Source organism: Crocuta crocuta, unplaced genomic scaffold (assembly GCF_008692635.1).
Source record: "Crocuta crocuta isolate KB4526 unplaced genomic scaffold, BGI_CrCroc_1.0 scaffold92, whole genome shotgun sequence".
Classification (NCBI taxonomy): Eukaryota; Metazoa; Chordata; class Mammalia; order Carnivora; family Hyaenidae; genus Crocuta; species Crocuta crocuta.
The window spans coordinates 2,869,454-2,897,330 of record NW_027528804.1 but is presented as its reverse complement, the minus strand read 5'-3'; the positions used below and the strand labels follow the sequence as shown (position 1 = coordinate 2,897,330).

Here is a 27,877-nt window from a genome sequence, read left to right as displayed (position 1 = left end):
TAGTATCCAAAACATATAAAGAACATATAAAACTCAACACCCAAAAAACAAATAATCCAGTTAAAATATGTGCAGAAGACATGAATAGACATATTTCCAAAAATGACTAAAAGACACATGAAAAAAATGCTTAATATCACTCATCAGGGAAATACAAATCAAAACTACAGTGAGTTATCACCTCACACCCATCAGAATGGCTAAAATCAATAACACAAGAAACAATAGGTGTTGACAAGGATGCAGAGAAAAAGAACCCTTGTGCATTGTTGGTGGGAATGAAAACTGGTGCAGTTACTGTGGAAAACAGTATGGGGCTTCCTCATGAAGTTAAAAATAGAACTACTCTACAATCCAGCAATCTCACTACTGGATATTTACCCAAAGACTATATGAACACTAATTCAAAGAGATACTTGCACCCCAATGTTTATAGCAGCATTATCAACAATAGCCAAATTATGGAAAGAGCCCACGTGTTTATCGACTGATGAATGGATAAAGAAGATGTGGTATATATCTGTATGTACATATATATACATATATATGTACAATGGACTATCACTCAGCCATAAAAAAAAAAAGAATGAAATCTTCCCATTTGGAATGATGTGGATGGAGCTAGAGAGTATTAATGCTAAATGAAATAAGTCAGTCAGAGAACAACAAATATCATATGATTTCACTCATGTGGAATTTAAGAAACAAAACACATGAACATGTGGGTAAAAAAAAAGGGGGGGGAGACAAACCGTAAAATAGACTCTTAACTATAGAGAACAAACTGAGGATTGACGAAGGGGGAGTGGGCAAGGGGATGGGTTAAGGAGGGCACTGGTAGTGCTAAGCACAGAGTGCTCTATGTAAGTCATGAACCATTAAATTCTACACTTGAAACTAATATTCACTATATGTTAACCAACTGAAATTTTAATAAAAACTTGAGAAAAACAATAAAGTTGTGGTTCTATAGTTTTTCATCAAATTTAATATTTTTCAGCCATTATTTCTTAAATATTTTGCCCCTCTTTCTTATTCTAGAACTACAATTACACATGTGTTAGACTGCTTGATATTATTATGTAGGTCCCTGATACTCTATTAGCTTTTTTTAGTCATGTTACTCTCTGTACTTCATTTTGGGTCTTTTTCCTCAGAATACTACTTTATTAGCATTTTATTTATAGACCTAAGTATATTGGACTCTATAAAAATGTGAATTTCTTTATTCTTTACCTAGGCAGATGTGTAATTACATAAGGTAACAGTATCTGATTTTATACCCATTTTATATAAACAGAGCACTATTTGTTCAAGAGAAGTTGGCTTTTAATAGGTTACTTCTGTTAGGAAGTATATTTTGAGCATTCTATTTTGTGCCTAATGGGTTTTCAGTGAGATGATTTGCTTTTATATATATATAACTTTGGGTTTCAAATGCTGAAGCATCCAAAAGCATGAAAAATTACCATTATAAATCATCCTTCCACCACCACCACCCCAAAAAAATGAAGAGCATTACCTTGGACCTTCCTTACTCATGTTTTGCTCCGTGTCTATTGTTTCCATATTTGCCCTTTTTCTGTTTGTTTTTGTTGTTTTGTTTTCATCATGGTAAGTGTATTCTTTAATCCCTATCACCTATTTCACCCATCCCACCTTCCCACCTCCCCTCTGCTAATCATCAGTTTGTTTTCTTTAGACTCTGTTTCTTGGTTTGTCTTTCTCTCTTCTTTGCTCATTTTTTGTTTGTTTGTTTCTTAAATTCCACATATAAGTGAAGTCATATGGTATTGTCTTTCACTGACTGAGTTATTTTGCTTAGCACTATACTCTCTAGCTCTATCCATGTTGTTGCAAATGGCAAGATTTCATTCTTTTTTTATGGCTGAACAATATTCCATTGTGTGTGATATATATATATACATATTGTGATATATATATATACACATATTGTGATATATATATATACATATTGTGTGTGTATATATATATATATATATATATATATATATATATATCACATCTTTATCCATTCATCTACTGATGGACATTTGGACTACTTGTACTTCATTTTGTATATATTCTATTGCTATGTCTTCAAGTTCATTGATCTTTTCTTCTACAGTGTTTAAACTTCATCAATCCTAATCAATGAATTTTTTTATAATTCAGATACTGCATTTCTTTGGTCATAAGCCAACTTACATTTCTTTCCAGTTTTATTGAGAAAATGATTCACATATAACATTTTGTAAGTTTAAGGTGTACAATGTGTTGACTTGATACACTAGTATATTGCAAAACAACTACCAACATAGCATTAGTCAACACTTCCATCTTGTCACATACTTACTGTTTTTTGTGTGTGTGATGAGAACTTTTAAGATCATCTCCCGTAGCAACTTTCAAGTATATAATACAGTGTTATTAATTATAATCACCATGCTGTACATCAGATCCCCAAGACTTATTTATCTTATAATTGCAAGTATATATTCTGTTAACCAATATTTCTCCATTTCTCCCATGCACCAGACCCTAGTAACTACCATTTTACTCTATTTCTATGAATTCAGCTTTTTTAGATTCCACCGTGAGATCATGCAGGTTTTGTCTTTCTCTCTCTGACTTATTTCACTTAGTATAATGTCCTTAAGGTCCATCCATGTTGTAAATGGCAGGATTTCTTTCTTTCTCATGACTGAATAATAGTCCACTGCATATATATTGCACACATATATACATATCATATCTTTATCCATGCATCCATTGACAGAAACCTAGGTTGTTTCCATCTGATACTGCATTTTTATTTCCAAAAATTCCATTTGGTTCTTTATTCTGTCTGCCACTTTCCCCCCATTATGTTCATGTTTTCCTTTAAATTCTTAAGGAACATATTTATACATTCCATATGTAACATATTTATAACTACTGTGTTAATATATTAATCTACTATTTCCCTCATTGCTGTCATTTGTGGATCTATATGTATTAACTGATTTTTTTCCCCTGTTGTAGGTTACATTCCTTCCTCTTCATGTGTCTAGTGAACAGATTCTAGATTTTGTAGGTTTTACATTGCTGAAATCTGGGTTTTGTAATTTTTATTTGGAGTGTTAGATTTTGTCCCAGAAGGCAGCTAAAATTATTTATTCATTAGTTGATCCTTTCAAGTCTTGTTTTAAGATCTTTTAGGGGTTATCTAGAGTAGCCTTACTGTAGGGCTTCTAAGGTGTGCCCCTTCTGAATCTCTACTGAATGCCCTATGTGTTTGATGAGGTATCTCCACTCCAGTTGGTGGGAACCCAAAGGTTTTCCCAGTCTTCTGTGAGCTCTAGAAATTATTCATCTTACTGATCATTAGTAATCTTTCTTTATGAGCTGTACATGTCTAAATTTATGGGGTTTTACTCCATGTTTGCACTCACTAGTATTCAACCAAAGACACAGGGAGCCCTTCATGCCAATTTCTGGACATTTCTTTTTGTCTTTCCCTCCCTCAAGTACTCTGCTCTGAAAATTTTAGCTGCCTTGGCTTCCCTAGACTCTTTTCTCCTCAACTCAGCAAATTTGTTGGGCTTTGTTTGGTTTCTCTCCACCACAGCCTTGGAATTGCTCCCAAGCAGAAAACCTGGGCAATCGTGAAGTTTAATTCCTTTGTTTCCCTTTTCTCATTTGTAACAGGCCTGTACTGACTGTTGTCCAATGTCTGAAAATAGTTGTTTGTTATTTTTCGTCTGAGTTTCCAGGTGCTTTCAGTAGGATGGTAATTACAGAACCTATATTCTTTTACAGCAGTAAACAGATGTCTTACTTCTGATTTTTAAAGGTTGATTTTATATATGACTATCCTGATGAATGTTCATATCAGTACTTTTAGTTCTTATATGAACATCCTGTCTTTAAATAAACTTCTGTTATTTCCTTTACCAGTGTTTATACTGTTATCTCTATTTTATTGTGCTCAATTGAATATCCCATCAATGTGAATATTAGTAATGGAAAAAAAAGAGATGTTTCTATTTTTAATATAATTTTAATGAGAATTCTAATGCTTTGTCATTAATATGATGTTTACAGTAGGGTGATAGTAAATGCTTTTTATTAGGTTAAGGAAAGTTTCCTGAACCTTGTCAAAAGGTTGCCTCTTAATAAAAAAAGTAGTATCATTTTTTCCCTTCAATCTGATGTTATGAATTATACTGGCAGAGTTTCCTAATGCAGAGCCATCCATACACTTACCTACTTGGTCATTTTTATTTTCTTAATCAACTAATATATTCAGTTTGCTCCTATTTAGGATCATAAATGAAAGTGAACTGTGGTTTATTTTCTTATGCTATCTTTGCCTTATTTTTATTTTTTCTACTCCTAACCCCTTCCTATCTTTGCTCTATTTATGATCATGTTATTATTTTGCTAAGACTGCCTCAAACCCCTTCATGTCAATATCTAGCAATTTAATGCAAGTTAAATAGTCAATATAAATTTTCTTTCATCTTATTTTTTTCCTTTTTAAAATAAAGATAAGTATAGAAGTTACTAAGCTATTTGAATATCCTTAATTTGTATTTCTTTTGCAGCAACGTCTGGATTCATTTTTCCTCCCGTTTGAGTACTTTAACCAAAAGTATTGTTAACGTGGGTCTTTGTGTGACAAATCTTTTGAAACTTTGTATGCTTGTGAATATTTTCACAGTATTATAAAAACTTCATATTTGAATGGCTATTAGGCTGATTTTAAAATGTCCAAAATGGGGGCCCCTGGCTGGCTTAGTTGGTAGAGCATGCAACTCTTGATCTTGGTATCATGAGTTCAGGCACCATATTCAGCATAGAGATTACTTTAAAAAAAAGTCTTAAAAATAAATAAATAAATGAATAAATAAGTAAATATTCAAAATTATTTTCCTTGAACTTTTAAAAACTGTTCTGTTTTTTCCTTGTATCTAACCTTGCTATTGAAAAGTCTGGTGTCAATCTAATTCTTATTCTTTTGTAAATATACTTTCTCTCTGGAAGTTTTAAGAATATTCTGTTTTTTATTTTCTTAAATATTACCATAAATTATTTAGATATGGGCTATTCTGTTTCCTGTGAACCTTTTATTTAGATTTAAGGTCATTTACCTTTAATTAAGGGAAATTTATTTTCCTTATTATTTTGAGTATGCCATCTTCTCTAACTTCATATATTGATCATTTAGATAATGGTACATCTACTACTATTCTTTTTTTTTAAGATTTTATTTTTAAGTAATCTCTACACTCAACATATCCTTCTCACTAATTGTAATTCTTATCTATCTTGAATTCTAGTTTGTCAGATATTAATATTTCTCTTCCTGCTTTGTTGTGGGCACCCTATTTGAAATGAATTTCTCCATTCTTAAATTTTAAACTTTTTATTGAAGTCTAACTCACATACAGAAAAGTGTAAAGTACATGAATGTACAGTTCCTTGAATAATTAAAAAGTGAATATTCATGTAACCATCACGCAGGTAAAGAAGTATAGCACTGCGAATATGCCACAAGTGTCCTTATGCTCTCTGCTAATCACTTCTCTCCATCCTCTCCACAGATAACCACTATACTAACTTCTGACACTATAATTTAGTTTGCATGTACTTTATATAAATAACACCATATAGTATATATTCTTTTGTGTCTGCTCTTTAATTCAACATTATATTTGAGATTCGTCCATGTTATTGCATGTGAACATAGTTCACTTTCTTTTTTGTATAGTATATCATTGTATGAATATACTAGTATATTTGTGCATTCTATTTTCAGTGGGAATTTGCACTATTCCTAGTTGGGGTTGTTATTAGTAATGCTCTTACATTCTTGTAAATAACTCTTGGTACACAGTTTTCTAAAGGTACTTAACTATGAGTTGAATCATTGGGTCATGGAGTAACTACATGTTTAAAACTTTGGATTATGACAAAATATTTTTTCAGAATTCCTAATTTACATTTCTACCAGTAGTAAATAAGAGTTGCTGTTATTTCAAACGCTGCCAACACTTGGAATCATCAGTCTTTTTAATTTGAACTATTCATATGGGTGTGTTGTGATAGCTCATTGGGATTTTCTTTCTATTATCCTGNCCACAAACCGCGAGATCATGACCTAAGCGAAAGTCGGACGCTTAACCGACTAAGCCACCCAGGCGCCCCTATTATCCTGATTTCTAATAAGGCTGAAGAGTTCCTGTTAAGTTATTTCCGATATTTCTGATGGGTTTTTGATTGTTATTTTTTCTGATTTATTGGTAGGAGTTCTTAACATATTCTGATACTAGTCCTGTGTTAAGTATGTTACAAATACTTTTTTTCATTCACAAACTACCCTTTTCTCTCTCTTAATGGTAGAAATTCTTGATTTTAATGTAGCCCAATCTGTCATTCTTTTTCTTCATTCTTAGTATTTTTTGTTTAAGAAGTCATTCCATATTCAAAGTCATAAAGATATTCTCTATATTGTTTTCTAGTAATTTTACTATTTTACCTTTTACATATAAATCCATAATCTACCTTAATCTGATTTTATGTTTAGTAGGAGATAAGGTCAAGTTTCTTCTTTCTCCCCACTTCTCTGCAGTAGATTTAGGAATATACAAATGACCCTGCACTATTGATTTAAAAAAAACACTTCTTCCAGTCCCACTGCTTTATAGTGCAACCTTTGTCATAAATAATGTATCCAGATAAATATGGGTCTGTTTCTGGACTCTCTATTCTTAGCCAATGGTCTATTTGTCTATCTTCTGTGTTAATTACAACAGTTTTAGAATAAGTCTTTATATCTTGCAGAACAAAACTCTCACTTTTATGATGTCCAAAAGTGTCTTCACTATTCATAGTGAATTCATTGTATTTCCATACAAATTTATAACCAGTTTGGCAATTTTTACCAAAAAATTTTGATTGAAATTATATTGTTCTATCAAGAGATGACCGATACATTTATAATATTGAATTATTCAATCCACGCTCATGGTCTTCCCCTCCATTTATTTAGGTATTCTCTATTTTTTCTTAATCAGGTGTTTTTATTTCCTACATAGAGGTCCTATGTAGATTTATTAGATTAGATTTATTCCTAGGCATTGATAGTTTTTGATGAAATTATAAATAGTACTACTACATTTTTAATATTATTTGTTATTGGTAGTTAGAAATATTATTTATTTTACATATTGCTTTTGTCTCCAGCAACCTTGCTGTGCTCATCAATTCAAATTTATCGATAGGTTGCCTTGTTTTTTCTACATGTACAGCTATGTCATCTGTGGTAATGACAGTTGTACTTCTTTCTTTCCAATAAGTATACCGTTTATTTTTCTTTCTTTATGGTATTTATTAGGCTGTTCAATATAATGGTGATTATAAGAGGTGATAGTAGGTATCTTTGTCTTGATTCTATATTTGTCATAAGTTTTTTGTAACTACCCTTAATTACATTAATGAAGCTTCCCTCCATTCTTGGTTTCCTAAATTTTTATTGTAAATGGGTGTTAAATTTTATCAAATAAATTGTTTTGCTTCATTGAAATAATATGAATTGTTTCTTCCTTCTATACTGGTGAATTATGTTGATTAATTTTCTAATGTAAACCAAATTTTCATCTATGAAATGGAATTCAACTTATTCATCATACTTATAATTTTCAACTTTTATATACCATTTGTGTTAGGTGTATTTCTTACTAACAAATCAGAACTAAATTTTTAAAATTCATTCAAAAAGTGTATGTCTTAACAGGTCCATCCAACTAATTCCTTGTAGGTCAATTTTGCCTTAACCTTGCTTTTATTTCACTTTTAAAATATTACACATTCCTGTGAGTTTTATTCCTTTTATACTTTTCCTACTTTTTGTTGGATTACTAGTACTTTCTTTGTTACACTTTTGTATATTCCTTTAATATTTAGAAATTACAAACTCATTCTCCTAGTGATTACCTATAATTTTGGAAAAGTATACTTAAAACTATGGCATGTTTTCATTTTCTTCCACTTCCTCATATATTTCCTCACCAGTTGATAGAATCTAGAATTTTCATCTAAGGTTATTTTTAAGTTTTCTTTACAATAAATACTTCTATAGATTTAGCAATGAATTTCGATGCTCATTATTATTTCTCGAGATGATAATTATAGTAGTAGCAAACATTTATATAGTGCTTGTCATGTGTCAGGCACTTTGTGTAGTACTTAATAATTAATAATTTATTTAATCTTCACAAAGTCCTGTGAAATAGGTATTATTCTTATTCCCCCTTTTTTTTTTCATACAAACTGAGATGACTAAATAGATAGTTCTGGAACTTTGGCTATTCCTAGAGAATTTATTTTTTTAAGTGATTTCTCTAAATGTTTATTTGTATTTATTTTGAGAGACCACAAGCAGAGGAAGGGCAGAGAGAAAGAAGGGAGAGAGAGAATCTCAAGCAGGCTCCATACTACCAGGCCAGGCTATATCCCATGAACCATAAGATCATGACATGAGCCAAAATTAAGAGTCGGACATTCAACCGACTGAGCCACCTTAGGTGTACCCCCCTTTTTTACTGAGTCTTTTTTTTTTTTTGAGCCTTTATTCTTAATGTCTACACTATGCTGCTGCTACTCTTTTATTTTTTTTAATTCCTTTATTTTGTACACAATATTTTTCCTAATGAGTTGGTCTTCTAGTTCTTTTAAAAATGACCAGTGGATGATAAACTGAATCCTGGCATGTCTGAAAATAACTTCTGTATGACTCAATATTGAAATTTAGATTCAAAATTATTTTCCCTCAGTACTTTAAGGATATCAGTGTTATCTCTGTAATAATTTTGCCTGTGAGGAATTTCTTATCAAGCTAATTATTCCTTTTCTAGGTAATCTAATCCAATCTTTCTTTTTTTTTTTCCTTTGGAAGCCTGGTTTTCTGAATTTTTCCAATTAAAAACTTCTTGCCATACAAAGTACATTCCTTGGACAGCAACATTAGTATCACCTAAAAGCTTGTTAGAAATGCAGAATCCTGGGCCTCATCCCAGGCCTTTTGAAGTAGAATATGCATGTTCTTGAGATTCTCATGTTATTTGTTTTCATATTAAAATTTGAAAAGAACAGTCTCAGATAGATCTTTTTCTTTAGTGAATTTTTTCAAGCATGTACAAGAGTAGCAAACACCCAAATATCCTTAATTAAAACTTAACAGCCCCTAAGGAATCCTAAGGTAAATTACAGGCATGATGATATTTCACCCCTATATCCTATAGAATGCATTTCTAATAGTTAACAGCATTTTTCTAAGTAAATTAACAACAATTCCTTAATATAATCATATGAATCTTTTTAAAATGTTCAATATTTGATGTGATGTTTCAATCAGAGGATTTTATATCTATCAGGTCTTGATTATATCTTTTATCTTTTGTCAGTTCTTTTTTATTATATCCTTTTGTAACTCCCTCCTCTATACCTATTAAGTTTTCTTTATACTTTTTATGTACTTACCTTTTTGCAGTACACATGGGAAAATTTTTCTCTGCACGGTTCTCTAGCTTATTAAGTCACTCTTTAGCTATGTTTATAACATCTCTGTTTTTTTAATTTGGAGAATTTATTGTTAATTTCTAGGAACTATCATTAAAATTTTATGGATAGATTCAGTATACTTTCATGATTCAGAGGATATTTATAGTTATTCTGACATCATGTTTTCTTTGCTTCCTTGCTACAGGTATAAATTTTTTTCCACTTAATGAACATGGTTCCTCAATTCAAAGTGATAGATATCCCTAATATTTTGTAATACTTTAATGGGGGCTCATTTTTGTATTTTAAACTTCCTATTAGCTTATTATTGCTTTATCTTTATCTATGGTTTTTGCCTTCTTGCAGGGAATAGCCCAATCATGTTGCCAAGCAAGGTGTCTAGAAGCTCAGGCTGAGATTAAGACTCTTATATGGTAATGTATTAAGAGATGTCTCAGCTGAAAATTCTGAGTGAAGGAAGCCACATAGACTATGGGGTAAATCAGTGGTTTCCAAGCTTTGCTATACATTAAAATTTCCTTGGGAGATTTTGAAAATCCCAACAATCAGTAAGGTAATGTCAGCAAGATTGGCAGAATAGGAAGCCTCAGGCTGTCCTTCTCCCACAATACTGACTTAAAAACATAATAACCAAATTGTGTTTGTGAGAACTCCAGAAACCACTTGAGAGGTTACAGCATCCTATCCAAGTTCAAGGTCAAGAAGAGACACACTGGAGCAGTTAAGACATTTCCTTGTATTTACCCACCATACCTCATCCCCTCCCTGCTTAGCAAAGGCAATCAAGAAAACTCTCAACCCCTGGCTTATCTGTCAGGAAGGAAAGAAAAAAGCTGGAGCATGTGTCTCTGTTTTGGCATTTTGAGCCAAGGGACTGGTTTCTGTCTCATCCAACTCAGATTGCTGGCAGAAAAAAGAGTGGCACACTTTGGATACCTGAGGTACATTGAAAACAAAGGTGAGTCCTATAGTTTCTATAGCTCCAGAGATGTTGCAATGGTGCAGCAGACATTAGGGGTGCTCTGGAGTAGAAAAAGACAAAACTTTTCAGCTGGAAAAGTTACCCAACCCTGAGAAGGTGCATCCCAGAAATGTTTGAAAGACCTCCAGAATCTCTAGCTGAGCTGATTAGTGAAGAACTTTCTCTATTGAAAAACAGTTCATAAAGACAGGAAGAAGTGGCTGTTTTTTCAAATATCCAAATCGTGGCTCCATCAAAGGAATAAAATAGAACTACAGACATCAACCCTAAACAAATGGGAATGTATGAATTACCCACCAAATAATTCAAAATAACCATCATAAAGATGCTTAATGAGTTAAAAGAGAACACAGAAAATCTAAAATAAATCAGGTAAATAATGTATAAACAAAATGAGAATACCAACAAAGATGTAGAATCTGTACAAAGCAAAAAAATAAATTCTGGAGCTGTAGAATACAATAACTAAGTTGAAAATTTTACTAGAGAGGATCAAAATCATACTGTATCAAGCATAAGAAAGAACCTGTGAACTTAAAGACTGGTCACTTGAAATTATCAAGTCAGAGAAGCAAAAAAGCAAAGAGAAGTAAAGAGATCCTAAGAGACTTAAGGGATACGATTAAATCCCTTAATGGACTAATCTCCACATTATGAGACCTCCAGGAGAAGAGAGAGAGAAATGTTGAGAAAAACCTATTTAAAGAAATAACTGCCAAAACTTCCAAATTTGAGGAAGGAAATAGATATATAAATTCAAGAAGCTCAAAGAATTTCCACTAGAATAAGATTAAAGAAACCCACATTGAGACATATACTCAAGCTGTCAAAAAATACAGAAAGAGGGAGAAGAAAAGAGTATCTTAAAACATCAAGAGAAAAGCGAGATCACCCATAAAATAGGATTTCTCAGCAGAAACCTTTTATACCAGAAGAGAATGAGATGATATATTCAAAATGCTGAAAGAAAAAACCTGCCAACCAAGAACACTATATCCAACAAACCACATGTAAAACTTTTATGACCTTAAATTTGGCAATCATTTCTTGAATATGAAACTAAAAGCACAGGCAAAAAATATGAAAATAGATGAGGCAGGGTGAAACTTAAAAATTTCAGCACAGCAAAGAAAACAAAGTGTAAAGAGTACACAGAATGGGAGAAAATAATTGCAAACTATATGTGAAAAGATCAATATTCAGAATATATAAACAACTCCTACAACTCAACAATTTAAAAAAATGGACTTAATAATGGGCAATGGATACTCTGGTTTCTCTTCAGATCGTATAAATCTTTTGCCTTTAATAATGGGTAATGGACTTGAATAGAAATTTCTCCAAAGAAAATATACAAATAGCCAACAAGCATATGAAAGTATTCAATATCTGTAATCATTAGAGAAATGCAAGTCAAAACCACAATGAGAGATAAAAGCTCACACCTATTAGGATGGTCATTATCAAAAAAAAAAAAAAACAAAATATGGGCACCTGACTGGCTCACTCAGAAGATCATGCAACTCTTGATCTTGGTGATATAAATTCAAACCCCATGATGGGTGTAGAGATTACTTAAAATCTTAAAAAAAAAAAAAGAGAGAGGGAGAGAGAGAAAATAACACAAAAAGATTGACACAGATGTGGAAAAATGAGAACCATTGTGCTTTGTTGTTGGAAATATAAAACAAGCAGTTGCTATGGAAAACAGGTTGGAAGTTCCTTAAAAAAACAAAAATAGAATTACCATGTAATCCAGTAATCCCACTTTTGGGTATATATACAAAAGAATTGAAAGCAAGATCTTAAAGAGATATTTGCACATCCATGTTTATTGGAACATTATTCACAATAGCCAAGAAGTGGAAGCACCCCACATTGACAGATGAATGGATGAAGAAAATGTGGCATATACCTAAAATGGAATATTATTTACCTGTAAATTATAGATAGAATCCTGTCACATTCTACAACATAGATGAACCTTGAGGACATTATGCTGAGATAAATCAGCCAGGAAAAATGCTGTATGATTCCATTGATATATCTAGAGTAGTCAAAATCCTGGTAACAGATAGTAGACTGATGGTTTTCAGGGGCTTAGGTGATGGACAATGGAAAGGGAGTTGTTTGATGGATATGGAGTTTTAGTTTTGGAAGACAAAAAAGTTCTGGAGATCCTTATACAACAATGTGAATTATAGTTAACAGTACTGAACTATGCCTTAAAAATAGTTAAGAGGGTAAATTTTATATGTTTCTTGCCACAATTAAAAAAATTTTTTTTAATCCTAATTCTCAGGTCAAAGACTGGTCTTAGATCAGTATGTCTTAGAATGGGATCCAGGCAGGCGCACCTGGGTGGCTCAGTCAGTTAATTGTTCGCCTTTTGATGTTGACTCAGGTCATGATCTCATGCTTCGTGGGATTGAGCCCCACATCAAGCACCTCATCAGGCTTGTGCTGACAGCACGAAATCTCTCTCTCCTCTTTCTCTGCCCCTCACGCAGCTCACCTGTGTACACTCTCTCTTTTCCTCTCTCAAAATAAAGAAAAAAAAGAATGAGAGCTAGGCATCAGTGTTTTTAAAAATACCCAAGTACATGGTAGTCAACCTCTAAGATCATTCCCAGTGATCCCTGCTATCTAGTATTTTACACTTTTGTGTAATACCCTCTTCTTTTTTTAAAAAAAATTTTATTTTAGAGATAGAGTGTGAGCAGGGGAGGGGCAGAGAGAGAGGGAGACACAGATCTGAAGCAGGCTCCAGGCTCTGAAAGTGTCAGCACAGATCCTGACATGGGGCTCAAACTCTGAATGGCAAGATCATGACCTGAGCCAAAGTCCCTTACTTAACCAACTGAGCCATCCAAATACCCTGTAATACCCTCTTCTTGAATATGGGCTGGACTTACCTGACTTGCTTCTAATGGACAAAATATAATGGAAGTGGTAGGATGTCAATTCTAAAATTAGGTCATGAGAAGAATATGGCTTCTATTTTGCGTGTTCTCTCTTCCATTCTTTTTGATTGCTTCTCTTGGGGGAAGCCAGCTGCCATATTGTGAGTAGCCTGTTGAGAAGCCCCCATAACAAAAGATTGAAAGCCTGCCAATAGCCATGTGAGTGAAATTGGAAGTAGATCTTCTCCTACACACTTCATGAGGACCTTGTTGCAGAGGCATCCAACTAAGCCACACCCAGATTCCTGACCCACAGAAGGTGTGTGTGATAATAAGTGTTTGTTATTTTAAGCTATGAAATTTGGGGATAATTTGTTAAGCAGCTACAGATAAATCATATACCAGGTGATTCAAATGTGCAGTAAAGTTCAGAAACAACTGAACTAGACAAATAAGTGTTTTCAGAGAATTCTAGGCTCTCTCAATCAGAAAGACTGTACAGTCAGAGGCAAAGGCACTAAACTGTCAGACCCTCACATCAGTTAGTAATTGACAGGAGCTGTCTGGAAGAAGGAGTTGGAGGAGAACCTCCTTAGCATCCCCAAGTAAGCTCTTCTAAGGAGGGTAATGCTGCTAGAAACCTGCAGGTGTTGTGGGTTAGCAGCCAACAGTAGCAGCTGGGGGCTGTGTGCACGGGCCTGGTAAATGGGTTCTACTGGGGCACCAATAACATCTCTACACAAGGTATATACTTTGGTCTTTATAAAGTGAACGTGGAAGAGATGAGGTAAAGTACTGAATGGGATATACCAACAAAGACGTTCTGAGCAGGAGTTTCCCCTTTCCTCATGCATGTTATCATACCCCCAGGAATTTTCTCATTTGCCTTTGTAATTTAGGTGCCCACATTCATTGTTCCTTCTTTGGGGCAGACATCTCTGTTCTTTATCAACTTTTTCAAGAGTTAGAAGTAGGATGGAGAGTACATTTGTCTGGCCGTTCTTACAGTGGTATTCCAAATAATCACCCATTGGATTTCTTCAGAGATCCCTGCTGCTCCTAACATCTGCCATTTCTGGGCTTGAAGCATTTTTAGAAGTATACCATATGGAGGCACCTGGGAGGATCAGTCGGTTAAGCATCCAACTTCAGCTCAGGCCATGATCCAACAGTTTGTGAGTTTGAGCCCTGTGTCGGGCTCTGTGCTGACAACTCAGAGCCTGGAGCCAGCTTCAGATTCTGTGTCTCCCTCTCTCTGCCCCTCCCCTGCTCGTGCTCGGTCTCTCTCTGTCTCTCAAAAATAAATAAATATTAAAAGAAAATTTAGAAGTATACCGAATCTTTTGCAGCAATGTTTAGTCACACACACTTGGCTTATGATTTCCTTCTTCAGTATTAAACTCTCTTTTATCTTCGTGGCCTATACTTGTTTCCTTGTCACTGATGATTCTCCTCCTTTTTATTCCCTCTCTAGTTAGGTTATGAGTTTTCCTATTATTTTTATGTCTTCATCTCAAAAGATTTAGAGATGAAGGTAGAGGCAATTTGTGTCCAAACCAACATCTTGAATGAAATCTCTATAAACTTTTAGCCAACACTAAAAAATTTTACCACTATTGGGGCGCCTGGGTGGCTCAGTCAGTTAAGCGTCCGACTTCGGCTCAGGTCATGATCTCACAGTTCATGGGTTCGAACCCCGCATCAGGCTCTGTGCTGACGGTTAGCGCAGATCCTGGAGACTGCTTCAGATTCTGTGTCTCCCTCTCTCTCTGACCCTCCCCTGCTCACGCTGTCTCTCTCTCTTTCTCAGAAATAAAATAAAACATTAAAATTTTTTTAAGAAATGTTTTACCACTATTAAATGACATTAACTCAAAGGCAGAGTTTTTACTTTTGAAGTTATTGTAAATTTGTAAAGGCTAATATATTTGTTGTAAAATTTAATATAAAGCACTATTTCGTTAAAATGATGTTTTAAAATTGGTTTTCAAAGTCTTTCTATTAGTTTTGTAGTAGGCGCTGTCTCTCCTGCTGTTGTTGTCCCTTCCATGCTACTTTTGCAAGAAAATGGATACGGTATTAAGAAAGGCATTCCAACCTTACTAATAGCTGCTAGCAGTATGGATGACATCATAGCAATCACTGGATTCAGTACGTGCATGAGCATAGCCTTCTCCTCAGGTAAACAAAATACAACTGCCACATTCTTTCTGGTTCTTTTAAAGAAGATTTATAGCTTTATGTCCTTATTAGCATTTATTTATTTATACATGCATCATCTTTTTGTTCTTCATAGAAATCTCATCCTAGAGCAGGAAAGAAACTTCAATGGACTGAGAAATCACTATTTAACACAAATGATTTTGTTTTAATAACCATAGATTTAAATTAATCTGATAACCTCTATTATTATCATTTTTCTGTTCATGTTGCTTTGGAATTTTATCAGTTTTCAATAGAAATTTTGAAGCAGCAATATTATGAGTCCTGCTAATGTATTTAATATATATTTCTCAAATGTGCCGTTTGGGCCATCGTTATAAATAACCGGTTGGTCTATTATTAAGACATCTTAAATATGTAGAGTATGGACAGCTGTGTGGCTTTTTGGTAGTGGTGGGACAAGATCTGCAACAATTCTGAATCCCAAGGTAATATTTGATCTTGAATGTCACTCTGCAGAAATTGTGAAAGTAAATGTTTCCGCATTTAGTAATGCTTTAGTTATTTGCCATGTTTGAAATTCAGTCTTCTGTTTTATTGAAGCACCAAAATATTTTTTAAGTTGAAAAGTAATATATATAGTTTATCTTAAACTCAAGACATAAATAAATAAGAAAGAAAAAAAAGAAAAGATAAAAATAAACTCTGCAACATACCCTCAGGAATAATAACTCTTTTAAAATTAATTTATTTAAATTCAAGTTAGTTAACATACAGTGTAGTATTGGTTTCAGGAGGAGAACCCAGTGATTCATCACTTACATAAAACACCCGGTGCTCTTTCCAGCAAGTGCCCTCCTTACTGCCTGTCACCCATTTAGTCCATCCCCCCCCCACCCCCTTTCCCTCCAACAACCCTGTTTGTTCTCTGTATTTAAGAGTCGCTTATGGTTTGCCCCCCTCTCTGTTTTCCTCTTATTTTTCCTTCCTTTCCCCTTTGTTCATCTGTTGTGTTTCTTAAATTCCACAAAAGAGTGAAATCATATATTTGTCTTTCTCTGATTTATAATAACTGACTCTTTTGATATAAATCCACTTTGACTTCTCTTTCTCCCTTTCTCTATCTCTTTCTCTCACTGTCTTCCCTCCCAATATTCTTACAAAATTATGAGAATTGGCCATACTTTCTTGTAACCTGAGTTGTTTTACACTTCACTGTATTTCACTGACATGTTTCTTTTCAATAAATATATTTCCATGACATTTTTAATGGTTGTATAGTTTTCTTTTGGCTGTATCATACTTATCCTGTTGAAAGTTGAAGTTGACTCCAATATTTACTGTTAAAATAATGCATGGTTGAATGTCCATAGCTAGATAGTTGTACCTAATCTTAATATTTTCATAATCTCAAAAGTGGAATTGTTGACATAAAAGTATATATAGTTATAAACTTTTTGAGATATATTACCACAATGTCATGTCCCCCCAGGGTATAAAACCTTGCCACTTTCTCTTCACTGTTCTTCAAAACTAGGTGTTACTAGTCTTTTATACCTTTGTTAACTTGATAGGTGAAAAACAAGGCTTCCTTAAATGAAGTACTTCGAATACTGGTGATATTTAAATATATTCAACTTTATGGGGCACCTCGGTGGCTCAGTTGGTTAAGCATCCAACTTTGGCTCAGGTCATGATCTCACGGTTCGTGGGTTCAAGCCCCGCATAGGGCTCTGTGCTGACAGCTCAGAGCCTGGAGCCTGTTTCGGATTCTGTGTCTCCCTCTCTCTGACCCTCCCCTGCTCACTCTCTCTGTCTGTCTGTCTGTCTGTCTCTCTCAGAAGTAAATAAAACATTAAAAAAATATTCAACTCTATGGGCCATTGGCATTTTGGAATGTTTTATAAATTGCTTTTCTTGAAATCCTTTGCTTTCATCTTACAGGTATGTGTATCTTTTGTTCTTTTTGATTTGTCAAGATTATGCATCAAATTAGGAATGATAACTTTTTGCTTTATATTCTATAGTTATCCACATTTGTAATTTTCCTTTTAACATTTATCCTTTTATTCGGCAATTCAGAATTTTAAAATTTTTATTGTCAAATCTGGCAATCTTTTCCTTCATGACTAGTAAATTCAGTAATTCCTTCAAAAACTATTTTTTGTGCTCCTCGTCCATTGTGCCAACAACTGTGTCAAACACTGAGGTTAAACAGTGAACGGCAGTATTAGCTTTTGTTGAGTAATTGCCTGATACTTGCTTCAAGTTCCATAGATATTTTCACTCATTAAATAGTCACAATGGTACTGTGTCATTTTACAGAATGGGAAACCAAGGAACAGAGGTGAAGTAACTTGCTCAAAGTCACAGACCCGAAACTGGGAAACCAAGATGCAACCCCAGACCCACACTTTTAAGTGCTATTCTATACTGTTTGACACAGCAGAGAAACCCACATGGCTCATGTTCTCAAGGAGTTTGTGTTAAACAAATAATTACAAAATGTGATAAATATACATAGTATGGGGTACTATGCAACATGCTACAGGAGATCACACCTAATCTGAGGAGGACAGAAAAAGTGAAAAACCAAGCAGTTGGAAAATCTTCTTTTGACTCATGACAGTATAAACTGTTATTTAAAATGTTAAGGACTGTTAGAGTTTTATTTTTTAACAGATCTTCAATACATTTATATTTTGGAATATGGTAGATATGGAGACCTCATCTTCTTAGGTCTGGGTCAATTGGCCTTTTTATCATTATATAATGTTCTTCTTTATCTCTTGTGACTTATTCGTATTTGACTTAAAAATTCTATTTTTTGTCTGATAGAAATATAACCACCCTGCTGTCTTTTGGTTACAGTTTGCATGGAATATCTTTTTCCATCCTTATAGTTATAAAAACACAAAGTGATAATTTCAATCACATATGAAAATTCTAATCCATTACATCTCACCCTCTTCACTTTGTTATCCATGTCACAAATTAAATCTTCTTATGTTGTATATCCATTAACAGTCTTATAGTTATACTTATGTCTTTATCTTAAATTCTGTAACAGAACTGAAAGTGATTTATTCACCATCATCACAGTATTACAGGATTCTGAATTCATCTATGGTATTTACCTTTACCAAAGATTTATATTTGTGTGCTTTTGTGTTGATAATATCCTTTTACTTCCACTTGATGGATTCCCTTTAACATTTCTTGTAAGGCAGGTATAGTGGTGATGAACTCCTTTGGCCCTTGTTTACCTAAGTCTTAATTTTTTATTCATTTTGAAAGATAATTTTCTAGAATAATATTCTTGATTGGCATCTTTTTTTTCCTTTCAGCACATTGAATTTATCATCCCACTTCCTTCTGGTCTCTTTAAGGTTTCTACTCTGAAATCGTCTGATAATCTTCCAGGAGCTTCCTTGTACATAATAAGCCATTTTTCTCTTACTGCGTCTTCTTAATTGATTTGTAGAGTTCCATAAGGCTTTTGGACTGTATATTGTTGTTAAGTTGATGCCTCTGTGAGGGATCAAGGTTTTGGGGCTTCCCAATCTACCATCTTGCTGTTGGCACCCTGTATTTCTATTATTTTTAATAAAAAAATATTTCTAAAATATATATACACACATATATGTATATGTATGCATTCTAATAATACATATTTTATTAGAATTTTATCATTAGAATTTATTTATATATTTAAATATATATGCATAAAATCATAATACCTTTTTTACATACCTTATTGAGCTAAGAACACCTAGCATAGCAACTTTTTTTGTGACTCAGATCTTTTTTTAAAACTTATTACTCTAAACTACAGATATGAGTACATAAAATACTTTAGAAACTCAAGTGACTCCTGACTCAAATATTCCTAGGAATGACCCTGTAATAAATCTTTTTTCTTCTGTTGTTATTAAATTTTTCTTTGCATTTTTAAGTCATTTTTTTGTCATAATAGTATATCAGAGAAGGGGCACCTGGGTGGCTCAGTCGGTTGGGCGGCTGGCTTTGGCTCAGGACATGATCTTGTTGTTTGTGGGTTCGAGCCCCGTGTAGGGCTCTGTGCTAACAGCTAACTCAGAGCCTGGAGCCTGTTTCAGATTCTCTGTCTCCCTCTCTCTCTGACCCTCCCCTGCTCAAGCTGTGTGTGTGTCTCTCTCTCAACAAAATAAATAAAACATTAAAAAAATGTTAAATCGTATATCAGAGAAGAAACATTACCAGACATGTGCTAGGTGCCAGAGGTGTTCCTTTGTCCATCTCTGTCCATTCTTCCACTTTACCTGGTCTTTCAGGTTGTATGTAAAGGTGAGCCACATTATGGCTTATTACTTCTTTGTTTTCTGGCCTATATTTTCAATGTGCATTTCTGAATTTGCGTATTTATTAAATTATTTTTCGAATACATACTTAATTTATCAAATAGATCATATATTTTCAAGTATGTGAATATTAAAGGTCCATTTTTACATATTTTTCTAGAAAATATGTTCGTTTCTTTATGAAACCACCTATATTTGATCCTCTGGTATGTTAAGTATGTGAAAATATTTCTCTATGAAATGTTTCCTTTATTGTGTGCCCTTACAGGTGGTATACTTAAAACTGTCCTATCCTCTTTCCGGGACATAATTATTGGTGTGCTGGCAGGAGCTATTTTGGGAACTTTTGTTCGATATTTTCCAAGTGAAGATCAGGTAAATAAAAAGTTTATTTTTTTAGAAGTATACTATTAGGCATTTTTAAAAAAACTTAGAACTTTTGGAAGAGCCATAAACTATTAAATTGTAATATTTAATTTTCCTTCCCCCAAAATAGCCTCCAGTGCCTACTCTCCACTTAAAATGGAGCACAGCTGTGATTGGTACAGATCAAGGATCTTGACTACAGTCTCTGCATCCTAATCTGACAAATAAGAATATCAGAAAAGTGTACTTAACCCAGGGTACCTTTTCCATTCCACCCCACCCCTTTATTAATTGAATTGCCTGTTGACCCTTGACAATTTTCCCTAATCATTTTTCCCTCCAATTTTCCATTGAACATTTTCGGGGAAATAGATTGACATTTATCTCTGCATATTTTATGACTTAAATTTACTCCTACTTCCTTTGGCTAAGGCAACACTATTAACTCAACCCTTTCCTCCCCCAAAGAATATGCCATTACTCTTGTATTTCTGTAACTTCCATCTCAATTTCCCCTTAACAATTGTCTTAGCTAAAGAGATATTTAAAAATATAGAACTACATAAGAGTCTCTTTCCTTTCTTTTTCACTTTCAGCTAAAAGTGTATTATGGCCATTTTACTGACATTAGTGTCAGAGATGCGGCAGAAGATAAAACCTAATAATTACAAATTTTTTCACTTGGTACCAAATCTGCTAAAATATCTGGTGGTGAAGAATATAAAAATTTTAGATATTATTTAATACAACATATAGAGACATGCTATCAAAAGGTCAATAATAAATTATAGAATAGAAGATTTAAATATTGTATTATGTATTAAGTGTAAATTAATTTCTAAATATCTATCTAATTCTAGACAAAACTTACACTGAAGAGAGCATTCTTTCTTTTGAGTATGTGTGTTTGTGCTGTCTTGGGCAGCCATCATATTGGTATACATGCAGCTGGAGGATTATGCACACTAGCGTTGTCTTTTGTTGCAGGGGTAAATTGGTCCACAGAAAAGGTGAATATTTTTAACACATTGTTTAAGATAAATAACTGTATATTTTACATCATAATAGACACTTAGAAAATCTCTTTGTTCTAGTTGGAAGATGTTCCAGAAGTTTGTGCCTTTAAGGATGTGTATAAACCAATCAAGGAAATAAAATATTTAGGCAAGGGACCTGGAAATACAGTAAAATGAAACATATGTGAGCTATNATTATATAACTTATATTTATTTAATTTATTTTATTTAATTAAATTTAAATTATTTAATGTTATTATTCATGTATTTAACTTAATTTTATTATTTACTTTAGTTATACAGTTAATGCATGAAAAATGCTTATAAAAGATTAAAACAATACAGAAGGCCTACATATATAATAAAATATAAGACTTCTCTCCCCCTACTGCTCCCAATATCATACCCCCATCCCAGATTTAATCATTTCCTAATCTGTTCTCTATTTGTAGACATTTAGATCATTTCCATTTTGTTATTATAAACAGTGCTGCCATGAACAAGCCTGTTCATGTGTCCTTTTGCAAATATGCAAGCACTTCTATAAAAATAGATTCCTAGAAACATAATTGCAGAATTTAGAAATGGAACATTTCTATTTTGATGGGTACTGCCAAATATTCCTTCAAAGAATTTAAACAATATGATGGGTAAGAAATGATACAACATTCTTATTCTTTGTTTATATTTCTGATTAGTAGTTCAGTAAACCTCTCTTTATATATTCTTTTTTAACTACCTATTCATCTTCTTTGTCCATTTTTAATTGATTTTATTTGCCTTTTGTTCCTAACTTAAAGTTTCTTTATATCTTAATGCCTCTAATCCTTTGTTATGTACATACTGCATATAATTTTTGCTTAGTTTCAACTTTGTTTATTATGTCTTTTGTATAGTCAGACCTGTCCATTTTTGTTTTTTGTTTTAGATGCTATATCTTGTTTAAGACATATATTTTCACCCAAGATTATAAGATTGTATACACAATACCTTCATATTATCATCTAATATTTTGTTAGTTTTTGTTTTATTTTTGCATTTCATTCTTTAATTCATCTGGAATTTATTTTTGTAATGCTGTGAGATAAGGATATATGTGTGTGTTTATAATTATTATACACATACATATACTTATATATCTACATACACATAAATATGCACATAAACTGGGTAGTCATTTTTTGCTAAATTATGTACTGACTGATCCAATAATTGTTCAATGATTTTTAAGTGCCTCTTTCAACGTGAGTTCAACTCTCATACACGCACACACACACATACACACGGAAGTTCATTTCTGGATTCTATTTAATCCTACCTATCTAGTCCTCTGCCAGTACCACTCTATTTTAAATCACTATAGATTTGGGGCGCCTGGATGGCTCAGTGGGTTAAGCGTCCGACTTCAGCTCAGGTCATGATCTCAGGGTTCGTGGGTTCGAGCCCCGCATCGGGTTCTGTGCTGACAGCTCAGAGCCTGGAGCCTATTTCAGATTCTGTGTCTCCCTCTCTTGCTACCCTTCCCCAACTCATGTGCTGTCTCTCTGTGTCCCAAAAATAAATAAACTACAAAAAAAAAATTAAGTCACTATAGTTTTATGTCTCAAACTCTAATATGGAAGATTCCCTCTCACTATACTTATTTTTTAAAATATTTTTTAAAGTTTATTTGCTTTTGAGAGAGAGACAGAGCACAAGTAGGGGAGGGAAAGACAGAGAGGGAGACACAGAATCGGAAGCAGGCTCCCTGCTCTGAGCTGTCAGTACAGAGCCTGAAACGGGGCTCAAACCCACTAACAGTGAGATCATGACCTGAGCCAAGATGGATACTTAACCGATTGAGCCACCCAGACGCCCCCTCATTATACTTGTTTTTAAAGTATTTCTTGACTGCTCTTACACAAATTATTTCTTAGATTTTAGAATCAGCTTGAGAAGCTCCTGACCCCAAAATTATATTAGCATTTCATTTAGTATTGCAATAAAATCATAACTGTAAAAGAAATTAAATGGTTAATAATAAGTTACAATTAAATAAATAAAATGAAAACTACTAAAATTATTTTTATATGATAAAAGAAATCAAATAGTTAAGAATATATTTTAAAAATTAAAAGTAATAACTAGTATAATATGCCACTAAGAAGAAAGAGTAATATTGTTTTTTCTTTTTTTCCTTTTTTAAACTTTACTTTTATGTCAGAAAACCCAGTCATAAGGGAAATAGACAGGAACATAGTTTATAACCCACATGAAGGATATGAAAGTTTTATGTGTCTTCTTTAAAAAAAGATAAGCCCAGACTGAAACTAAAATCTCTTCATCCAGACCCCTTTAGAAGAGCCAGGATACTGTTATATCAGTAGGGGACTTTGTTGTAACATATAACTGGAGAAGTAGCCCTGGGAAGGGTTCATTCTCAGAAAGGAAAGCCAGGCAGGCAACCAAATAGGAGTCTATATTATATGGTTTTGGTTTGGTTTTCAGGAAAAAATAACTTTGAAGTTTTCAACATGTGTCCTTTGGAAGCAGGCCTGACAGATTATTGACATTCTTTGCCTAGTAGCTTAGGACATATCATGATTCATTTTCATGGGCTTGGGTCCCAAGATAATTGTTACTGGAGGACTTCTAAACTCCCTTTTGAGAGCTGAAATGTTTGCATAATCTTGAGTATGTTCTTGTCATGCATGAGGTAGTGCTAATTCTGTCTTCGTTCAGTTACCTTACAAACAAAAGCTAGGGTTCTTACTGAACCATCAGAACATGTCTGGAACTCCAAAAACCTTATTTGTTTCATGACAAAATTACCAAATACTTTTATTGAGTGGCTTTGTAGATTTTTTTTTCTGGCTTCAAGGAGCATTTATTTCTATTTCAATTCTTTTTTTTTTAGTTTTCATTTTAATTCCAGTTAGTTAACATACAATTGTTATATTAGTTTCAGGTGTACAATATATTGTTTCAACAACTCCATATATCTCTCATTGCTCATCGCCAGTATACTCCTCAATTCCCATCACCTATTTCACCCATCCCCCACTCCCCTTCCCTCTGATAACCATCAGTTTGTTCTCTATAATTCAGAGTCTGTTTCTTGGGGTTTCTCTCTTTCTCTCTCTTTTTTTCCCTTTGCTCATTTGTTTTGTTTCTTAAATTCCACACATGAGTGGAATCATATGGTATTTATCTTTCTCTGACTGACTTATTTCACTTATCATCATACTCTAGCCTCATCCATGTCATGGCAAATGGCAAGATTTCATTCTTTTTTATGGCTGAATACTATTCCTGTGTGTGTGTGTGTGTGTGTGTGTGTGTACATATCGCATCTTCTCTTTTTTTTGTCTGTATTTTTTACAGTTTATTGTCAAGTTGGTTTCCATATAAGACCCAGTGCTCATCCCAACAAGTGCCCTCCCCCATGCCCATCACCCCCTTCCCCTCTCCATCAGCCCTCAGTTTGTTCTCAGTATTCAAGAGTCTCATGGTTTGCCTCCCTCCTCTCCCCAACTATTTTTTCCCCTTTCCCTCCCTCATGGTCCTCTGTTAAGTATCTCCTGTTCCACTTATGAGTGAAAACATACATACCGCATCTTCTATCTATATCCATTCATCAATCAATGGTACACTTGGTCTGCTTCCATGCCTTGGCTATTGTAAATAATATTGCTATCAGCTTTGCAGATTTTTTAACCAAATTCTACCTAAGTGTTTGAGTAAAAGAATTCACTTACTCAATTTTCCTTAAACTTTAACATTTCTTCTACAAATAAAATATCTTAAGTTCATTAAATATTAAGACTTTAATTTCTAAAATACAATCATTTTCATGTTATAATAACTAAAAATATATTATTCTTTTCTACAGATTAGAGTCCAAAGAGTTATTAAAACTGCATGGTATATTTTTCAACCCCTTCTTTTTGGTTTGGTTGGATCAGAGGTATCTGTTGCATCTCTTAAATCAAATGCTATTGGTAAGAATAATTAGAGGCACAAAAAATATAAGATTTGAAAATATTTAAGAAAGTTATTAATGATTTTTATTTTTGTTTATGATATGTCTTTGAATACTATAAGAACATTCTTTAGAAATTCATGTTGACACAGATAATAACATAGACTTGCTCTTACGTTACCCTGTGTGCTCTTTGCTACCAGAGACAGCCCTGAATATCTTCCCTGAGTGATCTGAGGAAATGCAGATTGGAATTCTTTTCAGACAAAAAACTATTACATACCATCAGCACCTTTTGAATACTTTCTTTTATAGTGAAAGCTCTAAGTCTATTAACTCAAATAAATGTAGTCTATCTTATTTTTCCTTGTACCTCTACAACCAGATAATCTCTTGCACTTTACATAGAAGCTTCAATCATATTTGTATTTTTTATGATTATTATTATTTTAGGGGGCACCTGGGTGGCTCAGTCGGTTAAGTGGCCGACTTCTGCTCAGGTAATGATCTCAGAGTTAGTGGGTTCAAGCCCCACGTCAGGCTCTGTGCTGACAGGCAGAGCCTGGAGCCTGTTTCTGATTCTGTGTGTGTCTCTCTCTGCACCTCCCTTGCTCACCCTCTGTCTGTCTCTCAAAAATAAAAAAATGTTTTAAAAAAAATGAAGACATAAAGAGGCAGTAGTCTTAAAATTCTTTCAGCACTTTTAAAAATCATATTTCTAGGTATAAGGAACTACTTCTTCCCAAATATTTTGTTGTTTATGTTTGTTTTTATTTGTTGTAGGCATTTGTGTTGTTACCATGAGTTTGGCATTATTGATTCGAATTTTTTGTACTTTTTTATTGATGTGTTTTGCTGGTTTTAGTTTTAAGGAGAAAATATTTATTGCTTTATCGTGGATGCCCAAAGCTACAGTCCAGGTAAGAACATATTAAGTCATTTTAATAATTTTTAATGTTGATGATTTATAAATCCCAAGTAAATAACATTACTTTAATAATAAAATGTGGGCTCTTAGCCTTACTTTTAAAATGCTTGATTGATCATAACTACTTGTTGAAAATAATGTAACCTTTTAAAATATGTTTTAAAAGCAATTCTTCTGACGTTAAAAAGTGTACTTTTAATAACAAATACTTCCTAAACTTCTGAAACATTTTCTTTCTATAAACTAAGAATATATCTAAAAACTGGAATGTTTACATTTTGCTGAATATTATAGAGCTAAATGTTACAATTTTAAAGTAGAAACACATTAATTCTTTTAAAAATATATATCTTTCCTACCCCTGCCACCCACTCCACCATACATGAATGCACATATATTATTTTTAATTATGCATTTAATTTGTATGATTTTAATTAATGACTAAACCTCCCCACCAGACTATCTGGGAAAGACAAGGAACAGTGTCTGGTTTCTTTCATTATTTTTTCCCTAGCACTTAACACAGTGCTTGACATGCAGGAGGTATACAGTAAGTAAGCATTGCTTACCTACAAAAATGAATGATGAGTGAATGAATGAAGAGGTGAATGAATGAATGAATTAAAAGGAAAACCTTGTAGTTTTGCCCCCTGATTCAATGATATTCTGTTCCTATGAAAAGGTATTGCTACTTATGGTTAGATTTTTTAACCTGACAGCATAATGTCTGGATTACCAGAGATTCTTTTTTCCATTGTTACTCCACCACAGAAGGTTGTGAGTTTTCATACAACAAAATTCTGTGTGTCATGATTAGAAGAGCAGGTCCATGGGGACAGACCGGCTGTTTTGAATACCATGTTATTTGCTTATAAGATTAGGCAACTTACTTCATAGTCTCCTAGTACCCACTTTGTAGATTCCATACCTCTTGTCAGTCTTACTCTACACACTGCCTCCCAAGCAGGAAGAACAAGAAGATAAGCAACAAAATCCTAGAAAACCATAAGAAACTTTAGTATTCTCTGCTGCCTTGTTACAGCCAAGAACCTAATTGTCCATGATAAAGGCAAATAAGTAAAACCCTGCTTCATTTAAAACTACTGAGGTTCTGAGAGTAATGTGAGCACTCAAAAAAGACACTTAAACAGGGGAAAGTATTTTGATAAGAATACAAAACAGCCCCCAAATGTCTGCATGCTGACTTGTCACTATTTCACTTTTCATCCAGATATATTTACTAGGGAGAATATAGAACTGATGAGTAATTCGTGAAAATTCCTCAGCACTTTAAGGCTTGTCTCTTTTCTGATAGCCTACTACTAGGTTTTGTTTGTTTTAACAGAGCCATTAACTTTTATCGTATATTACTAATTTAACATTTTTCTTTATGCCTCATCTTTTTACCCTCTAAATGCAGGCTGTATTAGGTCCCTTGGCTCTAGAAACAGCAAGAGTCAGCGCACCCCACTTGGAACCATATTCGAGGGACGTGATGACAATAGCATTTTTAGCCATCTTGATCACAGCTCCAAATGGAGCTCTAATTATTGGCTTCCTGGGTCCCAAAGTACTTGCACGCCATGATCCAAGCAAAATCGATGTGAAATTGACAACATTAGAACTTCATTAAAAAGTTTATTTGCCATCA

General features: G+C 33.6%; 1 protein-coding gene across 2 annotated transcripts in view; it reads left to right on the top strand.

Moving 5' to 3' along the window:
• The window catches only part of SLC9B1 (solute carrier family 9 member B1), a 34,725-nt gene extending 6,848 nt beyond the window's left edge, over window positions 1–27,877 (top strand). Inside the window, exons 4-9 of one of the 2 annotated variants that reach the window (XM_077755757.1) lie at window positions 15,458–15,633; window positions 20,224–20,330; window positions 21,182–21,331; window positions 25,209–25,317; window positions 26,082–26,218; window positions 27,647–27,877. In XM_077755757.1, the coding sequence (XP_077611883.1) occupies window positions 15,458–15,633; window positions 20,224–20,330; window positions 21,182–21,331; window positions 25,209–25,317; window positions 26,082–26,218; window positions 27,647–27,859 (892 nt within the window). In that variant the 3' untranslated portion in view covers window positions 27,860–27,877. Of the gene's footprint in view, window positions 1–15,445; window positions 15,634–20,223; window positions 20,331–21,181; window positions 21,332–25,208; window positions 25,318–26,081; window positions 26,219–27,646 lie in introns of both variants that reach the window. The other variant, XM_077755756.1, reaches the window with a different exon arrangement.